This window comes from Anolis sagrei, chromosome 4, assembly GCF_037176765.1.
Source record: "Anolis sagrei isolate rAnoSag1 chromosome 4, rAnoSag1.mat, whole genome shotgun sequence".
Lineage (NCBI taxonomy): Eukaryota > Metazoa > Chordata > Lepidosauria > Squamata > Dactyloidae > Anolis > Anolis sagrei.
In genome coordinates, this window is record NC_090024.1 from 48,701,677 (window position 1) to 48,728,431 (window position 26,755).

Sequence of the window (26,755 nt, forward strand, 5' to 3'; positions counted from 1 at the left end):
ATGCTAGGCAGGCATGTAGCCGGGGGGGGGGGGCTATGGGGGCTTCAGCCCCCCCCCCCCCGAAATTCTCATGGTGGTCCGCGAGAAGGCCTTACTGGTACATTATTTAAACTGTTATGTTTATTAATATCATGATCTGATCATCATTCTCAATATTCTCAACTAGTCCAACGCTCGGCAGCCATGATTTTAACAGGAGCGGAGCGCAGGGAGCATACAACCCCCCAGTTGCGCCAACTCCACTGGCTACCGATCTGCTACCGGGCTGAATTCAAAGTGCTGGCGTTGGCCTTTAAAGCCCTAAACGGTTCCGGCCCTAGCTACCTATCTGACCGCATCTCTGCCTATGAACCCACGAGGAGTTTGAGATCTTCCGGGGAGACCCTGCTCTCGATCCCGCCTGCTTCTCAAGCTCGGCTGGCGGGGACGAGAGATAGGGCCTTCTCGGTGGTGGCTCCTCGGCTGTGGAACGCCCTTCCTACGGACATTAGACTAGCACCATCTCTAATGGTATTCCGCAAAAAGGTGAAGACCTGGATGTTTGTGCAGGCATTTGAGTAATTTAGTGCAATCTGGTAATTGGAACATAGGAATGGAACAATGGACGACGAACCTGGACTACGCTTGGATGATGAGAAGATTGGGTACGGTTGTTTTTTGTAATAATTGTGCATTGTAATTGCTTATTGGTAATTTATGGATAATGTGTTAAGTCAATTGTTATATGTTGTATGGAACCACTGCTGTTTCTACTGTTTTTACTGTTTGTGAACCGCCGTGAGTCGCCTTCGGGCTTGAGATATAGCGGTATATAAGCAAAGTAAATAAATAAATAAATAAATAAATATATCCCAGATGTATGGGGGTATTGGAGTAACAATACAAAAGGTTTGCTAGGGTAGACCCTCTTTCACCCAGAACCCCCCCCCCCCCCCGAATCAAAATCCTGGCTACGGGCCTGATGCTAGGGAATCATAGGAGTTGTAGTTTAGTGAGGTACCAACAGTCTTTCACAGATTAAACACCCTGTAAAACTACAACTTTTAGGATTACATAGCATTTAAGACATGGCAGTTAAAGTGGTGCCAAACTATTCATTTGACAGTGTAGATTCAACTTAAGGCTCCTTGTTGTTTTGTGGGACACTGGCGATCTGCACAGGCACATTTGTGTTATGATTTAGATGTTCTTTAGTTTTAGAATTGTTTAATCATATGTTCATAGATTTTAATTTGATGCAGTTTGCATCTTTTCTTTTTCCTGTGCAGTTCTAAATCTAGTCTCCTTTGTTTATGAAGCCTTCTTAATTTCAGTCCCTATTCTTTATTAATGTATTCTATTTCATAATTGATACCTCTGGAGACTTTGCAGGTTGTGAGGAAACCACATTTGAACTCTTTTACCTGCTCAAAAGTGAATTCAAGGCATGTCAAGATGTCTTTGAAGGAAAAGGAGGAGTTTAAGTAATTCCAAAATTTGAGCTTCAAAAATATTTATTCTTCACTTTTAGTTGCATACTTATTAACTCAGTGTAAGGAATTAAATGGGTAACAGCAGTAATGATGCTATGGGGAATGAAGAGTAAATAATCTCATCCAAATTTATCAGATGGCTCAGTCTAATTGCCAGACATGAGAGAAGCCTCCTCACAGGATTGCAAGACATCTGGGCGTCCCCTGGGCAACATCTTCGTAGACGGCTGATTCTCTCACTCCAGAATGTGTTTTTGTGTTTTGTCTGTTTGTTCTGTTCTGTTAGAAATGTAATATAATTGTCTGGTTGCCCCTGACACGATAAATAAAATAAATATTGCCAGACTGTATCTTCCAACATCCTTACTCCTTTGATAGTCAAGCTGGGGATGATGGGAGCTGCAGCCCAACAAAAGGGCCAAGCCATCTGACCAGTTAAGAGGATAATGACAAGTTGCACCCTACCCAGACCTGGAGCTGATGGAAATTGTAGCCTGATAAAGTAGGGCTGATGGGAGTTGTAGCTGGCCCGATGTGGGGCTGATGGGAATGCTCAGAACTAACCACAAAAGGGCAGTAAAGCCTTGCCATAGAAACCAAAATCAATGTGTAGTCAGTGCTTGAGGGACAAAGAAAGAACTGCTTTTTCTGCATGGTGAAAAATTATGTTTTTTTAATCAGATTAGGTGGTTGTGAAATGCCTACAACCCCCCCCCCCCCCACACACACACACACACAGTGGACAAGTCTTTCCAAAGGCAGAGAAAGTACAATTCCTGTGAGCATGACAACTTAAGAATGAGTGGGAAATAGCCAGCTGTGATCCCAAGAGATTACTAGAGCAGGTATGGGTAAACCTAGGTCCAGGGGCCGGATGTGGCCCCTTGGGCTCTTTTCCCAGCCCTCCTCTCTCCCACCATCCTATCCTTCCCTCCCTCCCTCCCTTACCTTCCTCTTTCTGCCTCCCTTCCACCCTTCCACCCTTTTGTCTTTCCTTCCCTCTTTCCTTCCTCCTTCCCTCTCTCTCTTTCTCCTTTCTTCCTTTCCCCCTTTGTATTTCCTTTTGTCCCCCTTCCCTCCTCCATTATCTTCCACCCTTCCTTCCTCCCTCCCTCCTTCCTTCCTGTTCTTCCTCCCTTCTCTTTTTCTTTAATTCTTCCTGGGGGATGTTTAGCTGAGAGAAGAAAAAGTAGAGAAGAAACATGAAGACCATGTTTCAAGATTTAAAAGAGTATCCCATTGAGGAGGGACGGGGGGGAAACTGACTTTCTGCTGCTGTAGAGACCAGGGCACAAGGGAGCAATGGTTTCAAATGGCAGAGAAAGAGATTCAACTGAAAATATTATGAAGAATTTCCTGAGAGTAAGAGCTGTTGTAGAGTGGCATAGGCTGCCTCGGAGTGTGGTGGAATCTCCTCTGGAGGCTTTTCCGCAAAGGCTGTCTATTGGGAGTGCTTTGATTGTGCCTTCTTGCATGGCAGAGGGTTGGAATGGATGGCCCTTGGGGATCGCTTCCAGCTCTAGGAGTCTAGGATTATTTGTCAGGAGTAGGCAATATGGGGTTTAATGGATACAATTTTTCTCTCCCAGGCTAACCCTTTTGAGATCCAAACGTTTTCCATCTTTCCTTTACTTTTTGCCTCTGAAAGAGAAGAGAAAGGGGAGGAAAAAGCAGGGAGGGGACTTGGGGAGAACCCCCTCCCTTCTGGCCCTCCATATAGCCTCCAAGTTAAAAAAATTGCCCATGCCTGTACTAGAGGATTGCCATGGACACCTAAATCCACTAGGTCTGGTTAGTACCCGAGGTTCAAAAGAAGCACAGCTTTGTGTTTCAGTATGGTAATTTTGTCTCTTTTCTCTTTTATTCTGTGTAATGCCGTTCAAAAACATTCCCATAGAACAGGTCCCTCCAAAGCCAAATAAAAGTAAATTATTGTGACAATTTGAGACAACCAAAAACTGTAAAATAAAGTGTAAACACTTCTTTTAAATAATAAAGGATTATAAAACAAATTGTGGACATTTTTCTTCCTTCTCTCTGATTGAACCATCCCCACAATCATAAAGGTAACAATGACTTCTAATAAGTAGCATTAGAAAATACGTAACCAGGGCAATGCCAGGTACATAAGCTAATATATGCTATGCTATATGTTCCATCCCCATTACTGCAGACAATGTGACTTTCTTTATCAGTGTGCCCGTTACCTGCTAGTAGCCTTTGTGAGAACAAAATGCTGGATCAGATGAGCTTTGGGTCTATTTACGGTATAGGTCTTCTTTACTAATGTGAACGATTCACTTAAGAAACTTACTATGTTCTTCCTGTTGTGGCCCTTTCAAAATCCCAAGGGTCAGAGAACCTTTTCAATTATTTGTTTTCTGGGCTTTAATAAACATGAAAACACATTACATGTTCCAATAATTCACATTTTCCACAAAAGAACTTTTATGTTTTTTTTTAATCTGCTAAAGTTATTATGTATTGTATTGGATTTCCATGCACCAGAAGTTGGCAAGAATATGAAAGGTCAGCAGAAGAATAAAAATAGCTAAACCAGGAAGTTCATTTCAGCTTTCAATTTTTTTTTCATAATCTTTGAATATATTTGCACAAGAACAGATGACTTAGTAACCTGAGATACATGTAAAAACAGCTTTAGACACTGAGGAATGCTATTAGATAATCTGATACTGATGTGGCAAAAATGCAGCCTAAAGCTTTTAAAAATTATTTAAAATTATGATATGCCATCATTTTTAACTACCAGTAATTGAAAGTAAGCTGACTCTTTGCTGCTTGCATGAATACTACCTTAAAGGTATACCTCAGTTAACAACGCAGCTGTGTTCCCGGGCATCCTTAACAACAACAACAAAAATGGAAGCAGAAACAACATGGAAAGAATAGGGATAACTTCTGTGCCACCAAAAAAAAAAAAAAAAGCGGTTCAACACATTTTAGTGAACTTTCCCACCAAATATAACAATTTGTACATGTCAAATGAAACAACCTGTATAAGTTTTTAAAACCTTTTTTTCAAAATGCATCCAGTCATTATTCCCAACTTAATCTTTTTCGGTGATTTCCATTTTGGTGGCAAAATGTACAGATCTATGTTTCCTTAAACATAGAGGATGCAACTCCTGAGATAAGTGTATGTCCCCTCTTCTGTTTTACTGTCCACAGTTTCTCAGAAAAGAATTCTGGAGGCAGCTGCTTGTTTACTTTATTTGCTGTCAGCAGACAAAAAAACATGGTAGGATCATTTACAACAGAATCCCATTATTTTACAGATCAAGTTTACCATGAAGGACCAAGGGTGCACAGACTGTAGACTTAATGCAGTTTGACACCACTTGAACCGCCATGTCTCAGGGCACATCCAGACAGCCCCTTTAATGTGGGAGTTCCTACAATTAAAAGGGGGCTGTCCAGATGATGTCCCTGAGAAACACAGATTAATAGACTACAAACCAGGAAAGCCAGGAAAATTAATTTGTTAGTGGGTTTATTCTGCACGGGATATACCCACTACTTCTGATGTTCAAACTGCTCCCTCAAAAGTTCAGTCTCCTGGCGTATCATTCCTACTTGCCAGGAGAGCTCCAGCACCATGCAAGTGGAGGCTGGTAAGTTCTTTTATTTTTAAAGGGTTTTTGGGGAGGAGGTTAGAGTGTCTGGATGTTCTCCCGGAAAGTTCCAGAGGAACACCTGGATACCCACTTTTTGGGATATGTGTGGATGAGGACCTGGGAACATTCACATTTTTAAAACGCAAATTTTCTTGGGTTAAAGGGCTGTGTGGAAGCACCCTCAGTGCTGTAGAACCCTGGGACTTATAGTTTGGTGGGACACCAGCATTCATAGCATTAATTCTAAAGTGTAGATGTATTCCTAGAGATTCCTGGAGAGAACATTCATATCAAATCTAAATAATAAAGAGAGAAAAAATGCAAAAAGTAAAACTTGCAAATGGAGAAAGCCAACTGTACAATTTAGGTAATCAAATGGAAAGGTCATAGACAGTTGACAAGGTAGTGAAAACACAGTAAACCTAAGTGGTCTAGATCTGAATGGTTTTCGGCATCTTACTCTTTGCAATGCTAGAAATTACTCTTTGCAATGCTAGACCTAAGTGGTCTAGATCTGAATGGTTTTCAGCGTCTTACTCTTTGCAGTGCTAGAAATTTGAGAACTGAAGGAAAACTTCATTAGGGGCAGAATTCTTATGGGGTAATCACCTCTCCCCCCTTCAGTACCTTGATAACAAAATCTGGGAGACCACGTGGCCAACCTGAAGCAGGTGCTTGCCAGTAAGAAAGGCCAGGGCAATTATTTCTTTGACTGGGTAGGTCCAGTGACTGAGCCTAGAAGTCCTGGCTCCCTCCCAACCCTTGAAGCCATATCCATGTGCATTATGCCGAGCCTGTAACAAAAGTTGACTGCTCTGTACGTGAAAGAGCTAATGCCTATTTTGTGCATGAGATAGAACCTATGGCTGAGATTAAATAAACTTGTAATTAATTATTTAAAGAGAAAGGAAAGAATGGGGAAAGGAGAAAAGAAGAGAGTGAATCTAGTCCTGTTTCCCTCCATAAAATTGTTGGCACAACCATAACAATCTGAGGAAGAAGAAAGACCAGGCAATATCAGTTGCACTTTCCTACAAGGAAGCCATCCCCACTATTGACAGGCAAAACCTTTCAATAGCCCTTGATCACACCAAGGTGCTGCAACATACTTGGTGCAATGATCCCAAGCATTTCTGTTATGGCATAACAGCTATGTCGGGGGTAGGTTGTCTTCTTCTCCTACTATCCGTTTTCTGCAAAAGAAAGGTTTTTTTTACATCCATTTTGTGAAATTGTGTGTCTTTAGTAGGCTAAAACAAAAAGGAACAATGTGACTTTCTTTATCAGTGTTCCCATTACCTGCTAGTAGCCTTTGTGAGAAAAAAATGATCAGATGAGCTTTGGGTCTATTTAAGGTATAGGTCTTCTTTAGTAATGTGAATATCCCTCATCCGAAAATATAGGCTATGAGACATTACACTATCAAAGCATTGCAACATGCTGGTAAATTGCTGCCATTTTTGTCCATCTTCATGTCATGGGATAGCGGCCTCATATGATAAAGTCCTATCATTTTTATCTAGTGTAGCGGAAGTGAGAACTGTGCTGCCCTCAGGATATTTTTGGACTATAGCACCCAGCATTCCTCACCATTGTTTATTCTGGCCATCACTCCTTGGAGTTGCGGTACAATAACATCTGTAGAGCCACATGATTGTCACTACTCTATTGTGGCAAACATGGTGTGTTGTGGTTGTTGTGTCTTCTCATAATTTCTGAACTATGGTAACTTATAACAGTGTTTTCTTGGCAAGATTGGTTCAAAAGGAGCCATTATCTGTACTAATTTACTGTACTAATTTAAAATTAGTACAGTAAGGGAAATGTGTATGTGTGTTTTTCTGATTCCACTCTCTCAGGCAGTCCCCTGTGTACCTCATCTTTCCTCTGTAAGACTCTTTGCAACACAGCAAGGGAGCCCTGGGATTTGGTGGAAATGCTGTGCAAGAAACAGGCAACTGGCAAAAACAAAACAAAACCCCCAACATTTTCTTGCCTGTTGAACTGATTGAACGTTTCTCTAGGTTACAAGGGCTTTATTTTAGTGGGGGAATCCCATGGGAGCATTTGTCTTTAGATATAACAATATAAATTTCATGTTACTGTCTGAAAACATCAAAAATCATTAAAATAGAGGTAGGAGGGAAAATATCTTAAAACAGAATCATGATTTAGTGGGTATAGCATGTGCGAAACATCCAATGAAACATTATGGAATACTATTAGATGCCATTGAAAGGCTTCAAACAAATAGTGTATCTGAATACACTTACTGTTTAATTGCAAATCTTCTCTATCAAGACAGGAGGGGATGATGGAGGGACGGGAGTTGGAATGTTCTTCCTCAACTATATGTATGTTTTTGGTGACTTGCACTAGGGGTTACTTTGAGTCTCTTTTGTGGAGAGAAAAAGTGGAGTATAAACAACAACAACAACAACAACAACTTATCCCCGTAGTTCAAGAGCATAGTGATGACTACTAGTAAATGAAGCTATAAGAAACTCATTTGTCTATAATTTGCCACGAGTTCAAAGGTAATATACCACATAATAATAGTATAGGAAAGCAAAACTGGACTGAATTATTGCCTTTAAATCTAGCTTCTACGCTTCTCAATGACACTGAACCGAATACTTTAAAAAACAGTGTGTTTCACTAGCTGTTCCATTGAACAAAGATTTTTTTTAAAAAAATTCCTTAAGAAGACTATTTCTATCCACTACTATTTCTATCCAGTATGGCAAGATCCAATACAACAAGATGGTGAAATTACTCCCTTCTTACTTCATACAAAACTCACTGGTGTAGAGCAATACGGAATAGAAATATCTGTGTCCCTATAGACCAGACAAACAATGGCATCTAACAAGACATCCAAGGAGTCCTGCAATGTCCCAGAGGATGACACTGCATATCCAATTGCCTACCCAAAGCCAGATATGCAGCAATGATTCTCTAGTACTCGGGGACCGCAGGACAGTGGTGTCAAACTTGTGGCCCTCCAGGTGTTTTGGACTTCAACTCTCAGAATTACTTCTAATAAATGAAAAATGATAGACAATCTGAAATAACCCTGATTCCTTTATGAAGCTCCTGCAAGCAATATTCTGGACATATTCGATGTGAATCCATCAATCAGAGTGTGATGGCACATCTGAGTCTTTGGGAAAAACTATAGTGTCTGGTTTTACTCAGGGAGCATCTGTTAAGATTAAGAGCCTTAGCAGACAGCGGCACTTTAGGCAAGGTGAAAAGATAACCAAAATGATTTTACTGCAAACACAATGAATAAAGGGTTAACTCCACCCGGGACTATTATAAAGTAACTTAAAACAATGCATTACAAAAGGAGCCTTTGCTGGCTGCAGTCATCCCTCTGGAGTCTTCTTTCTCTGGTACAAAGTGATGGTTATAAACTATCCCAATCTTCTTTCTTGCGAAGCAAAAGCTTCTGTTGTCCTTTGGGCTGGTGGTATAAAAATACTGCTGAATGCAGGTGCTAAGGATGCCTGTTTTTTTATTGCTTGGGCCTAGGATACCAAACAATGCCCCATTGTTGTGTTTATAATAATAATAATAATAATAATAATAATAATAATAATAACAACAACAACAACAATAATAACAACAATAATAAATCTTTATTTGTACCCCACCACCATCTCCCCAGAGGAACTCAGGATGTCTCACAGAAGCACTCCAAGTGCCACATGCAGACAACAATACATACGCGCAACCACAATGACACAATATTTTTTTTAATTTCCTTGTAATCCCAAACTATTATTTACATATTTGCATGCGCATGGATGATAGCTTCTGGCTGCCACGTATCAGACCTGTTAAGAGAGGGGAGAGTACACAACACAGAATGAGTCATAAGCCAGTTACTGTTTTGAATTTCTTTATGCAACAGCACATTAAAAACAGACTCCTGTCAAAGCACTCAGACACAGGAAAGTATAGCAGGAAGTGTGGGGGGAGCAATGTTTTGGTGTAACAACCAAAGGAACTGTGCTTTTCCTGTAGTTAACCTCAAATGGAATTTTATAAATTAATAAAGTGAGGCAAATGACATAATTGTTTTTCCTGTCTTGTAACTATTTTGGTTGTGCATCTCACCCATGCAGCCCCCAAAGATGCCAAGGTTATTCAATTAAAAATATCTCTAAGTAACTGTAAACTTCCCTATAAAGCAGACCAATATGAAGGGGAGCTGGGAAAAACAGGGGAAAGAGGGGGAAATCATCTTCTTGGATGTAGAAATGTCTTCTTTGTGTGAGATTCCATCTTTAAGGAAGATGGAGAATTTACTTACACCCATCACACAGGATTGCCTTTTCCCATCTCAACTATCCAGTTACAGGAGACCCAAAGCACCATTCTTCAGACACTACTTATGGGCTCCTTTACTTTCCCTCTCAATTCCCTTACTCTAGAGGAGACCCAAGGCACTGTTTTTGAAACAGACACCACTTCTGGGATACTTTACTTTACCTCTAAAACAATTGAACCCAGACAAATCTGACAGATGCCATCCCACGTGTATTTAAGTGCTTTCTCCTGTTTCCGGGTGCATCTAAGATCTAAGGTGCATCAGGAGCTCAGAAAACAATTTCTCTCCACTTCAGTTCCCCCCATTTCTTCACACTTCTGACACAGTTCACTGACGAAACACCACACACAACAGCCTGAAGTCTGTCTGTGTCATATGATGGGCTCCATGGTACTTCCTCCATGAACTGTTTTAGAAGTGTGTGGGGTACTTGCATGTGATGAAGTCCTAAGTGAGCAACAAAAAATCCAAACAATACAAAACAGAAGGAAGTATAGAACAAGTTTAGCTGCTCTTCTCCCAAAAATCTCTGTTAAAAATTTCTACTTGCCCTTAAAAGGAGAGGGAAAGAACATTCTTTTGGCGGTCTTAAAGGAAGGAGGTCTATAAGTAGGAACAATAAAGAAAGAACATTGCTTCTGATGATAATGGCTTTTGGTATCTAAGTAGGTAGAAGAGGAAGCAGGAGCTGAAATAAGGAACTGGGCTTGTAGAACTAATGCAGTTTGGCACCACTTTAATTGTTATGGTTCAGTGCTACGAAATTGTGGGAGAAATAGTTTGCTGTAGCCCCAGCACTATTCGACAGGTAAAGCTAAAGACTTTGTAAAACTACAACTCCAGGATTCTAGAGATAACTTGGTGGTTCTTCATATATCTTGGTGACTGAGGCTCCATCTACACTACCATTATAATGCAGATTGAACTGGATTATGGACCTTTTCACACAGTCCAAATTTTGGAGGCAGTGACAGGTTTTTTTTTTAAGTTCAGCCTCAGAGTCCCATCACACTCCGGAAAAGTACTTCCATTGTGGTTCCATAACTGAACTGCTGCAAACACCTTGCCACCACTGCCAAATTGCTAGAGGCAGTCAATGAGCGGCTTCCCGGCTTTCCATTAGGAAAAGTGGGTTGAACCGGCTCAAGAAGGCTTCACCCTATGTGATGAGGAAGGGGAGAAAGCCACAATGATGCGGGGCAAGGAGTGACAGGTTCCCATGCACCCTGTGTGAGCACCACCGGGATGCGGCAATGCACTATCATTCCAGTGGCGTGTGTGACAGGGTAGTATATGGTAGCATAGACCCATATAATCCAGTTCAATACAGTTCAATCTGCATTCATTGGCATTATATGTAGATGAGACCAAAGGGTTTTATCAGTCAAAACCAGAATTCAGAATTTGGAACCAGTACAAATATTGGGCTACAGGATGCAGGACTACTTCCAGAAAACAGTGTTGCACATCTGTACCCTTCCAAGGTTATAAATAAAAGCTGAAATCTACGTTAGAAAATAGTAAAATGCATTTCCCCTATTTTTTTAAAAAAACTGTTTTATATCCGACAACTCCCCAAAATGAAATTCGATAGATTAAAACAAAATACAGACATAAACGCATAATGATAATGAAAACAGTGTAAAAAGTAATCACATTATTTATTTATTTATTTATTTATTTATTTAGAGCATTTGTATCCCCTCCTTTCTCGACCTCTGCAGAGGGACTCAGGGCGACTACCAACCGGCACAGCACCGTGCCAACAACAAAATAAAACAAGCATAAATACACATATTATAATAATACAGATATAAAAATACATTAAAAGAACGTTTAAATCAGTCCGCTGATTTAAGTCATCATCCTAAAAACTGTCCATTAAAACAGTATCTTTGCCAGCAAATAGAACATAAGCTATCCTATTCACAACAGAATGAAAACAGCTCAAAAGAATTTAAAAATAGCAATGAAAACCCAAATACAGCGCATTCACATCCTGTATTAATCTACCGCAATAAGTTAAAGCCCTGCTTAATTTTTTAGAAGGTGCCGGTGGAAGGAGACCCACTGGCTTTCCCCCTGTTCCTCTGTTGCATACTCCTTGAGGAATGGCTATAAACTGTAGCATTTTCCTCATAGACATCAAACAACATGTTAGCATAAAGGTCAGCAAGAATAAATATTTTTCACTGATCGGTAAGCAGGAAGATATGTTTCCATTTAGTGAAAGAAAGCTAGGTATAAATATTTTAGTAACTAATAAATGTTCCTGAAGAGGTCCAAAGAAAGCACTAAGGCCTGGTCTATCCATCTAAAATCCCATGTTGTAATGCTTGCTAAAAAGCTTGCATGGATGGGGATGAAGTCTCAGAAAGGCTATAAACACACACTGAATGAGTTAACATATTTACTTTGTATCTTACAACACAATGAAATGTAATGTGGGAATCCATGGTGATTATGGAACCTATTTGCCCCCATGGTATCACCTAGGCAAACCAAGCATTTCTAGCAAATCTTCCAGAAAGGAATGTAAACTTGAAGTACATATTATTTTCGTTCTTTTCGATACTATAATAAATTAACTATTGTGATGAAACAATCCTCTGGTACTTACAGAGGCAGAATAGTTGTTAGCATGGAACATTGAAACAGATATTTGTAGATTAATGCAATATGTAATACAGATTTATTTATTGTATTTTAATTGATTAAATAAATGTTTTCTTTAAAAAGCCACTTCAAACTTCCTGTTTCATCAGCTTGAGTAAGCACAACACAACGGGTCACATGCTTCAGTAAGCATAGTGGTAACCTTTCGAACTGGAACATTATGCAATTGAGGAATTCATTTTCCTTTCCTGTGTGTCGTCACTCTACATTTTTTTTCTACTGTAGAAAACTTACTGCATATTTCTCACGGTAGGTTTACTGAGTATTAGACTTGTGGAATTCTTACACCCTATTGCTTACTCTCTAAATACACATGTATTGCAAAGCTCTAAAAATGTCCCTCTTTTACAACTCAGTAATAGCCTGTGAACAGTTTGTAGACGTCACACTCAACTCCTGCAATGATTCAGTCAGCGTTATCATAGAATAATAGAATCATAGAGTTGGAAGAGACCTCATGGGCCATGCAGCCAAACCCCCTGCCAAGAAGCAGGAAAACTGCATTCAAAGCACCCCAGACAGATGGCCATCCAGCTTCTGCTTAAAAGCCTCCAAAGAAGGAGCCTCCACCACACTCCAGGGCAGAGAATTCCACTGTTGAACAGCTCTTATGGTCAGGAAGTTCTTCTTAATGTTCAGGTGGAATCTCCTTTCCTGTTGTTTGAAGCCATTGCTCTGCGTCCTAGTCTCCAGAGCAGCAGAAAACAATCTTGCTCCCTCCTCCCTGTGACTTCCCTTCACATATTTATACATGGCTGTCAAGTCTCCTCTCTGCGTTCTCTTCTAAAGGCTAAACATGCCCAGCTCTTTAAGCTGCTCCTCATAGGGCTTGTTCTCCAGACCCTTGATCATTTTAGTTGCCCTCCTCTGGACACATTCCAGCTTGTCAACATCTCCCTTAAATTGCAGTGCCCATAATTGGACACATTATTCCAGGTCTGACCAAGGCAGAAGAGAGAGGTAGCATGACTTCCCTGACTTCCCTGGATCTAGACACTATATTCCTATTTATGCTGACCAAAATCCAGTTGGCTTTTATTCTGTTGCTGCCTGACATTGTGGGCTCATGTTTAACTTGTTGGCCACCAGAACTCAAAGATCTTTTTCACACATATTTCTCTCGAGCCAAGCGTACCCCATTCTGATTCTTCGCATTTCATTTTTTCTGCCTAAGTGGAGTATCTTACATTTTTCACTGTTGAACTTCATTTTGTTAGTTTTGGCCCATCTCTCTAATCTGTTAAGATTGTTTTGAATTCTGCTCCTGTCTTCTGGAGTATTGGCTATCCCTCACAATTTGGTGTCATCTGCAAACTTGATGATTATGCCTTCTAACCCTTCATCTAAGTCATTCATAAAGAAGTTGAACAGGACTGTGACACTCCACTTATCACTTCTTTCCAGGATGAAGAGGAAGCATTGGTTAGCACCCTCTGGGTTCATTCATTTAACCAATTACAGATGCATCTAACAGTAGTTTTGCCTAGCCCTCATTTGACTAGTTTGTTTGCAAGGTGGTCATAGGGTCATGTTGAGAGTCTTACTGAAATCCAGATACGCTATATCCATGGCATTCCTTGCTTGTAACTCTAGCATTGCCTCCAAACAATCCTGCAAACCTCTTAGGAAGACAGGCAGACAAATATCCGTGTGCTGAAAGAAGCGAAGACCACCAGCACTGAAGCAATGATTCCCTGCCATCAGCTTTGCAGGACTGGCCACATTGTCTGAATGCCCAATCATCATCTCCAAAAGCGAAAAGCAGAATGTTGGTGGACAGGAAAAGAGATTTAAAGATGGGCTTAAAGCTAACCTTAAAAATTGTGCCATAGACACTGAGAACTGGGAAGCCCTGGTCCTTGAGCACTCTAACTGGAGGTCAGCTGTGACCAGCAGTGCTGCGGAATTCAAAGAGGCACAAATGGAGGGTGAAAGGAAGAAATGTGCCAAGAGGAAGGTGCGTCAAGCCATCCCTGACTGGGACCACCTTCTACCTGGAAACCGATGCCCTCATTGTGGAAGAACATGCAGATCAAGAATAGGGCTCTACAGCCACCTATGTATTAACCACCAAGACACAACACTTGAAAGGCCATCCTACTCGGACAATGAGGGATTGCCTAAGTAAGTAAGTAATTAAGTAATACCAGACTCTCACAGAGCAAAATACTCAAAGCCCTCATGGAACAAAACACTCAAATGCATGCACACATGGGCTTACTGTTGACTGTGAATCTTAATAGTGCCACAATATCCTTTTTCATTCATGGTAAGTCGTGGTTTTCAGCTTAAGTGCTATACCAAAAAAGATAAAAACAGTGCACCTAAATAACTCATTCATGGGATTATAAAGAAATCCAAATGACTTCCTTTTGTACTAGTTGCTGTTTTTCCAAGAAGTCTTTTTTGTTTTCTAGAAAAAGTATATGAAGAAAGGTATAGAAAAAATATTTTAAATATGGTAAAAACACAAACACACCATGTTCTGAAATATTAGAAAAACCTTGATGAGGAAAATTGTGAACTGATAATGACCACACAATTTGCAAATTTGCAGATACACAGAATAGCATTGACTAAATAGAGAATAAAGTATTCCTACAAGGGAACACAGTTTTCTTGCAGATAACGCCGTTTCCAGTCAGAGGCGGCCCTAGGTAATTTTCAATGGTAAGCAAACAGTATTTTGGCCCCCCCCCCAACCAATCATTGATATATATTTTCTGTTCGTCATGGGAGTTCTGTGTGCCATATTTGGTTCAGTTCCATCATTGGTGGAGTTCAGAATGCTCTTTGATCTTAGGTGAACTATACATCCCATTAACTACAACTCGCATATGTCAAGGACTATTTTTCCCTAACAGCACCGCAAGAACGCCCCTGGGCAAAATCAACTGTACTGCGAATGCTTACTTTGCGTAATGGGTTGAGCCGCCCCTGTTTCCAGTGCAAAAAAATGTTATAAATACTATGTGCATTTTAATGTTAAAATTATTATTATTTTGCATAATAAGTTCTGAATTATGGATAGTCTTCAGAAGCTGTGCGGTTTTGGAAAACTTTCCCACATATGGAAGAAAACTGCTTTCTTTGAAAACAAAGTTAGTAAAGAACTACATCCCTAGAAAGGACACAACTTAGCAGAGCTGCAGTTGCTTTGGCCCGCATGCAGGAAACTCATCTGTACTCTTTTGGCTCCCTCTACTGGAAATTTTAAAATTAGACTTTTTGTTAGAACAGAGATTCTCAAATTTTATCAGCCCGGAGCCCTTTTTGAAGCAAAAGTTTCTCATGGAGCCCCAAGAAATGTTTATATATTATATTATATATTATACCTTGACCTTGAAGGAGCTGGAGGTGACGACGGCTGACAGGGAGCTGTGGCGTGGGCTGGTTCATGAGGTCACGAAGAGTCAAAAGCAACTGAATGAATAAAAAACAAAAAGTTATATATTATATTATATATAATTTGTATATATCAGGCATGGGCCAGGCCAGTGGCAGATGGATGGAGCATGTTTGTATAAACTGATTCGCACAGTGCAAAAAGAAAAAAAAAAGTAAAGAAAGAATAGAATGGTATGTTGTTTATATTTATTTATTTATCGTGTCAGGGGCAGACCTGCACTGCACTTCTTAACAGACAAACAAACAAACAAACCATGCAAGCTTGGTAGTTGATTAAATGTCCTTTGACCAGTAGCTGGCCACTTGGAGTGCCTCTGGTGTTGCTGCAAGAAGGTCCTCCATTGTGCAAGTGGCAGGGCTCAAGTTGCATTGCAGCAGGTGTTCTATAGTTTGCTCTTCTCCACACTCGCATGTCGTGGATTCTACTTTGTAGCCCCATTTCTTAAGATTGGCTCTGCATCTCGTGGTGCCAGAGCGCAGCCTGTTCAGTGCCTTCCAAGTCGCCCAGTTTTCTGTGTGCCCAGGGGGAGTCTCTCATTTGGTATCAGCCATTGATTGAGGTTCTGGGTTTGAGCCTGCCACTTTTGGACTCTTGTTTGCTGAGGTTTTCCAGGGAGTGTCTCTGTAGATCTTAGAAAACTATTTTTTGATTTAAGTCATTGACGTGCTGGCTGATATCCAAACAGGGGATGAGCTGGAGATGTCACTGCCTTGGTCCTTTCACTATTGGTTGCTACTTCCCGGTGGATGTCAGATGGTGCAACATCAGCTAAACAGTGTAATTTCTCCAGTGGTGTAGGGCGCAGACACCCCGTGATAATGCAGCATGTTTCATTAAGAGCCACATCTACTGTTTTAGTGTGGTGAGATGTGTTCTACACTGGGCATGCATACTCAGGAGCAGAGTAGCATAGCGCAAGGGCAGATGTCTTCACTGTGTCTGGTTGTGATCCCCAGGTTGTGCCAGTCAGTTTTTGTATGATATTATTTCTAGCACCCACTTTTTGCTTGATATTCAGGCAGTGCTTCTTGTAGGTCAGGGCATGGCTCAGAGTGATTCCCAGATATTTGGGTGTGCTGCAATGCTCCAGTGGGATTCTTTCCTTGTTTATATAATGTCAGTACAATAGTATAAAAACAGAAAGTGACAATACAATCCTGTTTAAACTAAAGTATTTTGACTCCTGAGTCATATATTTTTGGTTGAGTACTACTTCCTAGGCTTGTGTAATTTGGGTAAACTGCAATCCGTTTCAGTGTCCCAGTTTTCAGTGGGGAGGGGGCCTTGATCCATTTTTTGGGAGTCTCCCAAATTTGGGAGGACAGAAATCCGTATTTGATCTGGGAAGCCGAAAGATTCATGTTCTATCCAGCCCTTTATGGGGGACGGCTTCCCACGCTCCCCTTCCCGTCATTTTAGGCTTTGTTTGTCCTTATATCCTTCATTAAGACCTGAATTAAAAGCATCAGAGTTAAGATACCACTCTTTCTGCGATCCTTTCCTTTCTGTCTGTAGAGGAGACTGGGTTTAATCCTTTGTTAAAGCTGTTTCTACTCTAGAGGAGACAGGTGCTGCAGGTGTTTGCGGCACTTTCTCCCTGCAACATGCAGCTTTCCAAGGCATTTTAAAGAGGCCTCTAACTTCCCAGGGAAGGAAGATCAATCAACCTGGAGCTATCCTACCCTGGGCTTCCTTTAAAAAAAAAAACCCTCTCTTTTCTCTTGATTTGCAGGTCCTGGAGTGGTGCTTCCCCCTACCCCCGCTTTTCCTTCTGGCAGCTGTCCCCCTCCTGCACTCACTTGCAAATGCAGCCGGTTTTTGACAGCCACTGTTCTATTGCAACTGGAAAAAACATGGAGGCTGAGCCCTTGCCGTTACGACCAGCCAAACAAGCCGAGCCAGCTGGATTAGCCAAAGGGAACCGGCCAAATTGAATGTGTGCACAAGCCTATTACTTCTTTGCTAGCTCATTTCACACAATTCTTGCCTGCACTCTGAAATGAGGAGTGGGTTTGTGGTTGTAACCCTTGGTCTCAATTTAATCTGCCCAGGGAGATGACATGTGTGCAGATTTATTCATTTGCAGATATGTCAACACTAGTTTAAATCCTGGAAAAAATGGGTGTGCACTTACTGCAGGGAGAGCTCTAAACATGCCAGTACATGTGTCCTATTTTTGTAAACATTCAATCACATGCAAATACTCCTTCCCCCATGTAATTATTACATATTGTTTGAACACGTTCACCTCCCTAAAAAGTTACTTCATGTCAGAGCAATCCTCTACACTCTCATCTCAATATTCCATCTCTCTGATATAGATTCATACCTTAGCTTTTATTATTATTGTTATCAAAACCTCAGAACCCCAAAACAGTCCAATATCCTTGCTCCCAGAAATGCCAAGAAGGGTCCTGGACAGAAAGTCCATGGTGAAGTTTCTCCCAACGACACAGTTTAACTAATTTGCATAGTTGATCTCTAACCTGAGTTCACAAGGCTGTGTGAGCACCTATACACTCACCATCCCATCTCATAATCCCCTTTCTTTGATTGCCTTGGACCTTCACTGATAAGTATTAATCAGCTCAAGGCCACTACCTGAGTTGTGTAATCCAATTCCCTAGTAAGATTTTTGATCAACTACAGACATAGAGATTTTGTCCAGAAATGGTTAATTAATAGCTTGGGTTATTTCAGTTCAGTGAAGTCAGTAGGTGATCCTGCTGAATATAAAAAGTGAGTCTTTGACATCTTCTGAATCAGTCTTAGGCTTTCATGTAAACTATTGTTTCACACTTGTCTTCTCATTATAGTTGCCTTAAGATGTTAACCTTGCTTTTCTTATGGGGAACAGTGGTGATGCTCTGCTGTAGCTGCTGGTTTTTTCTGAGAAGAAGGAGGTAAGGGGGATTCTTTTTGCACATTGTTGCCAAATCTTTAAAGATCTTTACTATCAAATGTGCATTTTTTAAAATTACGTTTAACGAACAGCTCAGCTAATAGATAAGATTGTTTTAATTTCAGGTGTATACAAGTAGTCCCCAGTTATGAACCTGATAGGTTATTTAGGTTTGTTTTAAAGTTGAATTTGTAAGTTGGAGCAGGCACATTTCTAAAGTATAACTCCAGAAAAATAAATATTTTTTAAAGTTTTGCATAGCATAGGGAAAGATTGACAGCCCTGTAATGTTTCTTCTGCTCTCTGTGCCTCTGTTCAGAAAATTTTACCTCACTTTGTGTCCCTGTGACAGTTAGATTTTGAAAATTTTGGGTTATTGTGGAAACAAGGATTGGTAATATAGCTTCAGTGGAGACACCTTTTTCCCATGATAACTCTTCCAGGACTGAATTTCCCTTCCTAGGGGTAGATTTTGACTCTCTTTCTGTTTTCTCACTCCAGTTCTTAACTACGAGTCATCTGTAAGTTGGATGTTTGTAACTTGGGCACTCCCTGTATACCAGTGACAATGGACCCTATTTTCTAACTTTTCATACATTTCAAAAGGGAAACATAAATATATACAGAGGAAAATATGTGTGAGCAAGCTATTGAATTATGTGAATTGAAAGACTAAGACTGGTTTATCACAAATACCTAATCCTGTATTGCAGCTTCTTTGAAAGCAGCAGGCAACAATGTCTCCGCAGTGTGTGCAGAATTCTCCAGATTTCTTCTATATGTTCTCCTATGGTTATTTCCCTATTGAAACACATTAGAATTTTTAAACATTGAAATCAGGCAAGTGTTTTGTCCATTATATGATAAAATGATATAGTACTTTGAGGAAAATATGGAAGGAGATAACAAAATCCAGCAGATTAAATAAAGTTTTTACTTATTGTTATGTATCTAAATGACACTTGGAAATGTTTGCCAGCTATAATCACCGTCTCACCACCGTCATCAACATTCCTGCTGTTGTCATTTCTTATTTGCTGTTTGTATGATTAAACACTTACCTATATATTCTAGAAAAATCAACCAATCATTTAGTGGTTTTGCAAATGAGATTATTCATCAATAGTATTTTAATATTGCATTATTGGGCAAGAGGGTGGACTGGGGTTTGCCAGTGCTGAAGTTTCCTATCCTTCTCAATTTCCCAAGCATTTGGGTGTTTTTAATACACACACACACTTACAAATAACATTCCCCAGGGAGCATGGAAAATAACTTTTTCATGGGTTGTTGTGAGTTTTCCGGGCTGTATGGCCAGCATTCTTGCCTGATGTTTCGCCTGCATCCATGGTAGGCATCCTCAGGAGTTGTGAGGTCTGTTGGAAACTAGGAAAATGGGGTTTACATATCTGAGGAATGTCCAAGGTGGGAGAAAGAATTCTTATCTGTTCGAAGAAGATGTGAATGTTTCAATTGGCCACCTTAATTAGCATTTAATGGCCCAGCAGTTTCAAGGTCTGGCTTCTTACTGCCTGGGCAGGCCCGTAGCCAGGATTTCATTTCGGGGGGGGGGGGGGGGGTAAAAAAATTTCAGGGGGGGTTTTGGGGGGGGCTGAGTTTCCGGGGGGGGGGCTGAGTCTGAGTGAAAGAGGGTCTAGCCTAGCAAACCTTTTGTATCATTACCCCAATACCCCCATGCATATGGGATATATTGAGTATGGTGATCAGATCATGATATGAATAAACATAACAGTTTAAATAATGCACCAGTAAGGCCTTTTCGCGAACCACCATGAGAATTTCGGGGGGGGGGGCTGCAGCCCCTTTAGCTCTCTCCCCCTGGCTCCATGTCTGTGCCTGGGGGAATCTTTTGTTGGGGGTGATTAGCTAGCCCTGATTGTTTCTTATCTGGAATTCCCATTTTTCAGTGTTGTTCTTTATTTACTGTTATGATTTTAGAGGGTTTTTTTTAATACTGGTAGCCAGATTTTGTTCATTTTACTTAAGCATCACATATTATTAATGGGCTTCTACTTATGGTGACTGATTTTCAGCAAGTTAAACCAAACAGATATTGCATCTGCTGAACTGAAAGGTCTGTAAACATAAATCTGGGCCACCTGCCAAAGTCCCCAGAGGTGGCTTCTTTCATCCAGCTGTTCAGATTTAATATCCAATCTACCAAAAATAATGGTCAATATGTTCATTAGTTCATCAAAATTTATCTGAATAAATATATCTCTTCCATTTAGAATCCACAAATCATAAGTGTATACAAGATAGAAATGCAAATTTAATTGAATTTGATCTACAGTAGGTGTGGCGTATTCTCATTATTGGGGCTATAACAAGCTTCTGTACTGTGCTAAAGTCATTATTTGCTGGTTATCTACTCCTTCTAAGTGGATTTATTACTCAAAGGAGGGTAATTCCTTCAAGCAATCATGGAAGTTACACATTATAAATAAATGTTTGCTTGCACAGCAAATTTGAAGGTCAAGCCTGAATTTATAGTCTTCTATACTGTGTATCTAATCTATTTCTTTTTGTAGACGTCCAAATGAGCCACCCTTAGAGAATGGGATGCTGCCCTACCTTGGATGTGCTTTGCAGTTTGGAGCCAATCCATTCCAATTCCTCAGGGCAAGAGAAAAGAAATACGGTCCAATTTTCACTTGTCAACTGGCTGGCAAATACGTCCATTTTCTCACAGATCCCTTTTCGTATCATGCAGTTATGCAACATGGAAGGCACCTGGATTGGAAGAAGTTCCACTTTGCGACCTCTGCAAAGGTAGCCCTGGGTGAGGGCAAAGGAGGAAAACATTTTCAATTTATTTAATAAATTAATGTGATAAAACTGAGTTTAAAGTAGCTTGCAGCAACATCACAAAGTGATAAATAATATAACTGAATACAGCAACAATTCAGGCCAGGTGAATATGAGTCTAAGAGGTATGGATCAGTTCCAGCAAGTCTCACTGTTAGATGAGCTGATGAAGCTGATTTTTTCTTTACTCTTAGGATTTCTACTCACAAGTGAGTGGGAAGCGGGTGAAATCATCTTCTTTGTGTGCCATTTCATGGGGTTCCATCTTTAAAGAAGATGGAGAATTTACTTTCCCCCATTCACAAAGGAGCACCCCTTCCTCCTCTAGCTCAATAAATTCAAGGACATCTGTACCCTTTTAAAATAAGTATCCTATTTGAACTACCACTTTCCATGGGCTCATTCCCCTAAAGACCCTACACCAGTGGTTCTCAACCTGTCGGTCCCCAGATGCTTTGGCCTTCAACTCTGACCTACACTAAAGGAGAGGGGCATACTTTTTCAAAAACTTCTTTCAATGGGACCCACACCATTTTTAAACCATTGGCGGAAACAGGTGGCATATGAGCAAACTGTCCACATGAATGTGCATACTGAAACGTCATAAAGTTATCTGGACAAATCCATTAATTCCCATCGCAAGGAAAGTACTTGTTTGTAAGCATTTCTATGAGCAGTGAAAGGATTGGAGTTTATTTCTGCCCATCTTTGGATCTTCCGGTTTCTACACACTCCCCATGAGCATTACCTGGAAACAGTCCTGCATTGTTTGATGGACTCCATGGGAATGTAGAAACGGCTAGAAATTTGAGGAAAATATCCATATGATGAGGTCCTTAGTAAAAGGAAAGGAAGCTGCCAATTTAAGACTGCTAGCAAACAGCTAGTTTAAACTGGCATTAGAGATACAAGATCAATTTCTCATTCCCATTTTGAGAGCAGTTGAAAGTAGAACCAAATCATAATACTTTTTCTCTCATTTAAAAATTTCTGCTGATTCACTGATTGGAATGAATAATTCAAACTATACCCACTTCAGGCACCCAGGAATATATTTTACTTATAGTTTTAAACAAATCCTTGTTGGTGGCTGATTCGGAGTATTGACCCCAAATAGAATAGATGCTTCATAAATATACTAGTGGCAAAAATATTCAATTTAACATTACTGTGATCCAGTTTTGCCACATTTACTGAGGAGGAGTAAAAGTGATAGATTGTGACTGTAATCCTATGCTTACTAGGGATAAACATGCATAAGGTTCATTTGGAAGTGAGGTTTATTTAAAATTAGGTATACTGTGGATTAGAGCCAGTGCAGCACAGTTGATTAAGCGCTGGACTAGAACAGCGAGAGACTAGAGATCAAATCACTGCTCATGAATACTGGGTAACTTTGGACAGTCGTATCATTCAAAATATTTAACAACCAGTTAAGTGGAAGACTCTCCCTCCTTCCCACTTTCCCTTCCCTGCTATCCTTCTCCCTTACTCTCCCTTTTTTCTTCTCTCCTGTCTGCATTAATATTTCCTAATTTCTTAAATGTTTGGCTAGGAACCAAAGCACCATCTGTAGCATTCTACTTTTCAATTGAATTTTCAAGCTGTTAGGACTGTATCCAATATAAAACTAGCAATAAGTGGTTGCCATTTGCAATTCCTTGTATAATGAGGGATTGTGGAACATTTGGTGGAAAAGTTTGCATATGAGAAAGACAAGTGATGGATTTTTACAAGCAGCTGCTCTATTCTATATTAATAGAATGTACCACTGGATACTACTGACAGCAGCCTTCTACAAACAGTTAAATGGTTGAAATGGTATTCAAAAGCCTGTGAGATTGAAAATGCTGCATCTAAAGGCATCTAAAATATCCCTCTGTTCATCTGTTGGCAAGAGGATGGGAGAGATAACTGGATGAATGAATATTAATACAATGTATTTTCATTACATTTGACAACAGGCATTTGGACATGGGAGTATTGACCCAAGTGATGGAAACACTACTGAGAATATGCAACAGACCTTCACTAGAACACTGCAGGGCAATGCGTTAACATATCTCAGTGAGGCCATGATGGAAAACTTGCACTATGTTATGGTGGAATCTAGAGAAGCAAAAATGAGCTCCAGTGACTGGGTCACTGATAAACTCTATGAGTTTTGCTGCTGTGTGATGTTTGAATCTGGGTTTTTAACCCTCTTTGGAACAGAGCTTAACTCAAACTATGGGAAGATCCTTTCTTCTACCCAAGAAAACCAGAGAGCATCCATCCTCCATTCTCTGGAGAACTTCAAAGCCTTTGACCAAATCTTTCCAGCTCTTGTAGCAGGTCTACCAATCCACTTATTCAAAAGTGCCCACAGTGCACGAGAGAAGCTAGCTGAAGCTTTGCTCCATGAGAACCTTAAAAAAAGAGAAAACATTTCTGAACTTATTTCTCTTCGCATGTTCTTGAATGACACTCTCTCCACTTTTAATGACAAGGAAAAAGCAAAGACCCATCTTGCAGTTCTGTGGGCTTCACAAGCCAATACAATACCTGCTACCTTTTGGACTGTATTACATCTTCTTCGGTAAGTTGCTACTGTTGTCAGGCTACAAGAACTGGCATTGTTCTATATTGTACTATTTTCCTTTGTTGTGGCTGGCCCCTTGAGGTGGCATGGGTGTTTCCCTACTCTGCGGAATGGCCCTTGAATTATCCACAGGTTATATAAAAATCCACAGTTTTGGCACCAAAACCTTCATGTTGTTCCCATTCATGGATCATAAATAGTCTTTGTTGGGAGGAAGCTGGAGTTTGGCAAGTAAGAACTAAGTCAGATGGAAGTCAGGAGGGATATGAATATTCAGAGCTTCTTCACAAGTCATCCTAGTATTACAATCATACATTATAACTGGGACCAATTAGGGTCTATTTTATCTCTTCACAAAAGTTTTCCAAAAGACTACAAACAAGATAACTTGTCTGCAACTTATCCCCATTATGGGATGTCTGAGCAGTGATTGATATTGTGCTTATGTTTAGTTTATGGGCTAGCTGATGACTAATATTAGTATTGCAATTTTGGTACATTTTTGTACTAATTTCTTTTCAATTTCAGGAATCCAAAAGCATTGGAAGCAGCTACTGAAGAGGTGAAAAGGACTTTACAAAATGTTTCAAGAAATATTGGTTCAAATAGGAATCCAATTCCCTTGAATCGAAAACAACTGGATGACATGCCTGTGTTAGGTACAATTGCTTAACACATCTTGTAGTAGCAAACCTTCCAGCACTTCTCCATATCTATGATTAATAAAAACAGCTGACAGTGTTTGGGAATCATTAATTATGATAATAAATCAACAGCAAAGTTCTTAGTATTGGTCATAGTATTTGATCTGTCACACTAGGCAGCTTCTTTTTAGTTTTCATAATATTTCAAGGAGTCAAACTAAATCCAAATAATTTTATTTTTGTTTCCAAGAAACCTTCTCTGGATTCCATGCAACCACATTACTTTCAGTTTTGCCATTTCTGCAGTAGCTGATCTTATCCTGTATCTAGGTTAAAGGTGCCTTTTGTTCCCTGTCCAGATAGTATTATCAAAGAAGCAATAAGGCTCTCCAGTGCATCCATGACAGTGAGAGTTGCCAAGGAAGATTTCACGTTGCAATTATGCAGCAGCTCCTACAATATCCGCAAAGATGACATTGTAGCTCTCTATCCCCAGCTGTTGCATTTTGATCCAGAAATCTATTCTGATCCTATGGTGAGTAATTCAGCTTCAGAGAAAATCACACGTCATCAGAATTTAAGACATTGCTTGCACCAGAGCTCGACAGCATATTATTATCATTCTATGGCATTGGTTCTCAACCTTCCTAATGCCACAATTCCTTAATACAGTTCCTCATGTTGTTGGGACCCCCAACCATATAATTATTTTTGTTGCTACTTCATAACTGTAATTTTGCTACTGTTGTGAATTGTAATGTAAATATCTGATATACAGGATATATTTTTATCCATTGGACCAAATTTGGCACAAACACCCAAAATGCGCCCAAATATGACTACTGGTGGGGTTTTGGGGAGGTTGATTTTGTCATTTGGGAGTTGTTGTTGCTGGGATTTATAGTTAACCTACAATCAAAGAGCATTCTGAGTTCCACCAATGATGGAATAGAACCAGACTTGGCACACAGAACTCCCATGACCAACAGAACATACTGTGTTTTCTGACGGTCTTTAGTGACCCCTCACAACCACCCCTTGCGACTCCCCCCCCCCAGGAGTCCCAACCCCCAAGTTAAGAAATGATCCTCTATGATATACAAGCAGTAGATTAATTTGAGGGTAACTAACAATTTTTAATCAGAGTTAGAAATGGATTATCTTAGTCTAACCAAAAAAAGAAAGAGAGAGAGAGAGAGAGAGAGAGAGAGAGAGACTTGGTACTAGTAATGAAATGCCAAATAAGATGTAACTGTTCTAAAATGCCCTTAAAATGAATTTTAAAGTAACACAAGAATGTTCCTTATAATGACACCAAAAACAATTACCTGAACCCTACTGGTAACCACAGCTAGAATACACTGACTGAATCAATTGTTGTATGGTGAGCTAACATTAGTGGTTTACTGATGTTCGATGAGGAACACACACACATACACAGTTACACACACACCCTCAGATGAAATAATTTTACCACAATTTTAAATGATATTGAATTTAATAAATGCATTTTTGGACTTTGTTACAGACATTCAAGTATGATCGTTACCTTAATGAAAATGGAGAAGAAAAGACAGTTTTCTACCGCAATGGGCACAGATTGAAATATTATTATATGCCGTTTGGAACAGGACTTGCAAAATGCCCAGGAAGACTCTTTGCAGTTCATGAAATCAAGCAATTTTTGACTTTGTTGCTTTCCTATTTTGAAGTGGAGCTCACTGACAGCAACGTGGCATGCCCTTCTTTAGACCAATCGCGGGCAGGACTTGGTATCTTACAGCCTACAAGTGACATTAATTTCAAGTACAGATTCAAAGTTCTGTGAACCAACTTATGAAGCAAAGCTGTTTCTTTGTCTTATACACACATTAAGCTCCTGTGAGGATTTTGCTACTGGGATTTTGGAGAAACTGTAAATGTTGCCAATATGTATATGAAGCATGTACATTTATATATCTGATTTTAGGAAACATTTTGGGAGTTCTGCAATAAAAAGACAGACCACTAAGGATGTCATCTTATGCACCTTTTTCTGAGAAAGCTTCCACTGTAAATATGTTACTGGTGGATCTTCAGGAGAGTTTTTTAATCATAATAGGAGCAAAGTATGTTGAAATGGTGCAAAATTGAACATTGTTTCACTTGAGAGGCTGGAGAGTGCTTACGTCACCACTTTCTGTAGGAGCCCTTGCATCATGCTGCCATTTACGTACTTGCAAACAAAAGTTTCAGTCAAGCTTGGTTCAGGGGCATGCTAGAACTGTT

The 26,755-nt window shown here is 40.0% G+C and overlaps 1 protein-coding gene across 1 annotated transcript; it reads left to right on the plus strand.

Annotated features, from left to right (window-relative positions):
- The first annotated feature begins 18,349 nt into the window (after positions 1 to 18,349).
- CYP7A1 (cytochrome P450 family 7 subfamily A member 1) lies at positions 18,350 to 26,315 on the plus strand. Its single transcript, XM_060775360.2, has 6 exons — positions 18,350 to 18,434; positions 20,986 to 21,226; positions 23,227 to 23,840; positions 24,372 to 24,502; positions 24,847 to 25,022; positions 26,016 to 26,315. The coding sequence occupies exons 1-6, from the start codon at positions 18,358 to 18,360 to the stop codon at positions 26,313 to 26,315; spliced, it is 1,539 nt and encodes a 512-aa protein (XP_060631343.2). The 5' UTR covers positions 18,350 to 18,357.
- The last annotated feature ends 440 nt before the right edge of the window (positions 26,316 to 26,755 follow it).

Coding starts and splice junctions, on each gene's coding strand:
- CYP7A1 (XM_060775360.2), top strand. CDS start 18,358: ATGTTAACCTTGCTTTTCTTATGGGGAACAGTGGTGATGCTCTGCTGT. Junction 21,227..23,226: donor ACTTTGCGACCTCTGCAAAG/GTAGCCCTGGGT, acceptor ATTTGACAACAG/GCATTTGGACATGGGAGTAT. Junction 25,023..26,015: donor AAATCTATTCTGATCCTATG/GTGAGTAATTCA, acceptor ACTTTGTTACAG/ACATTCAAGTATGATCGTTA.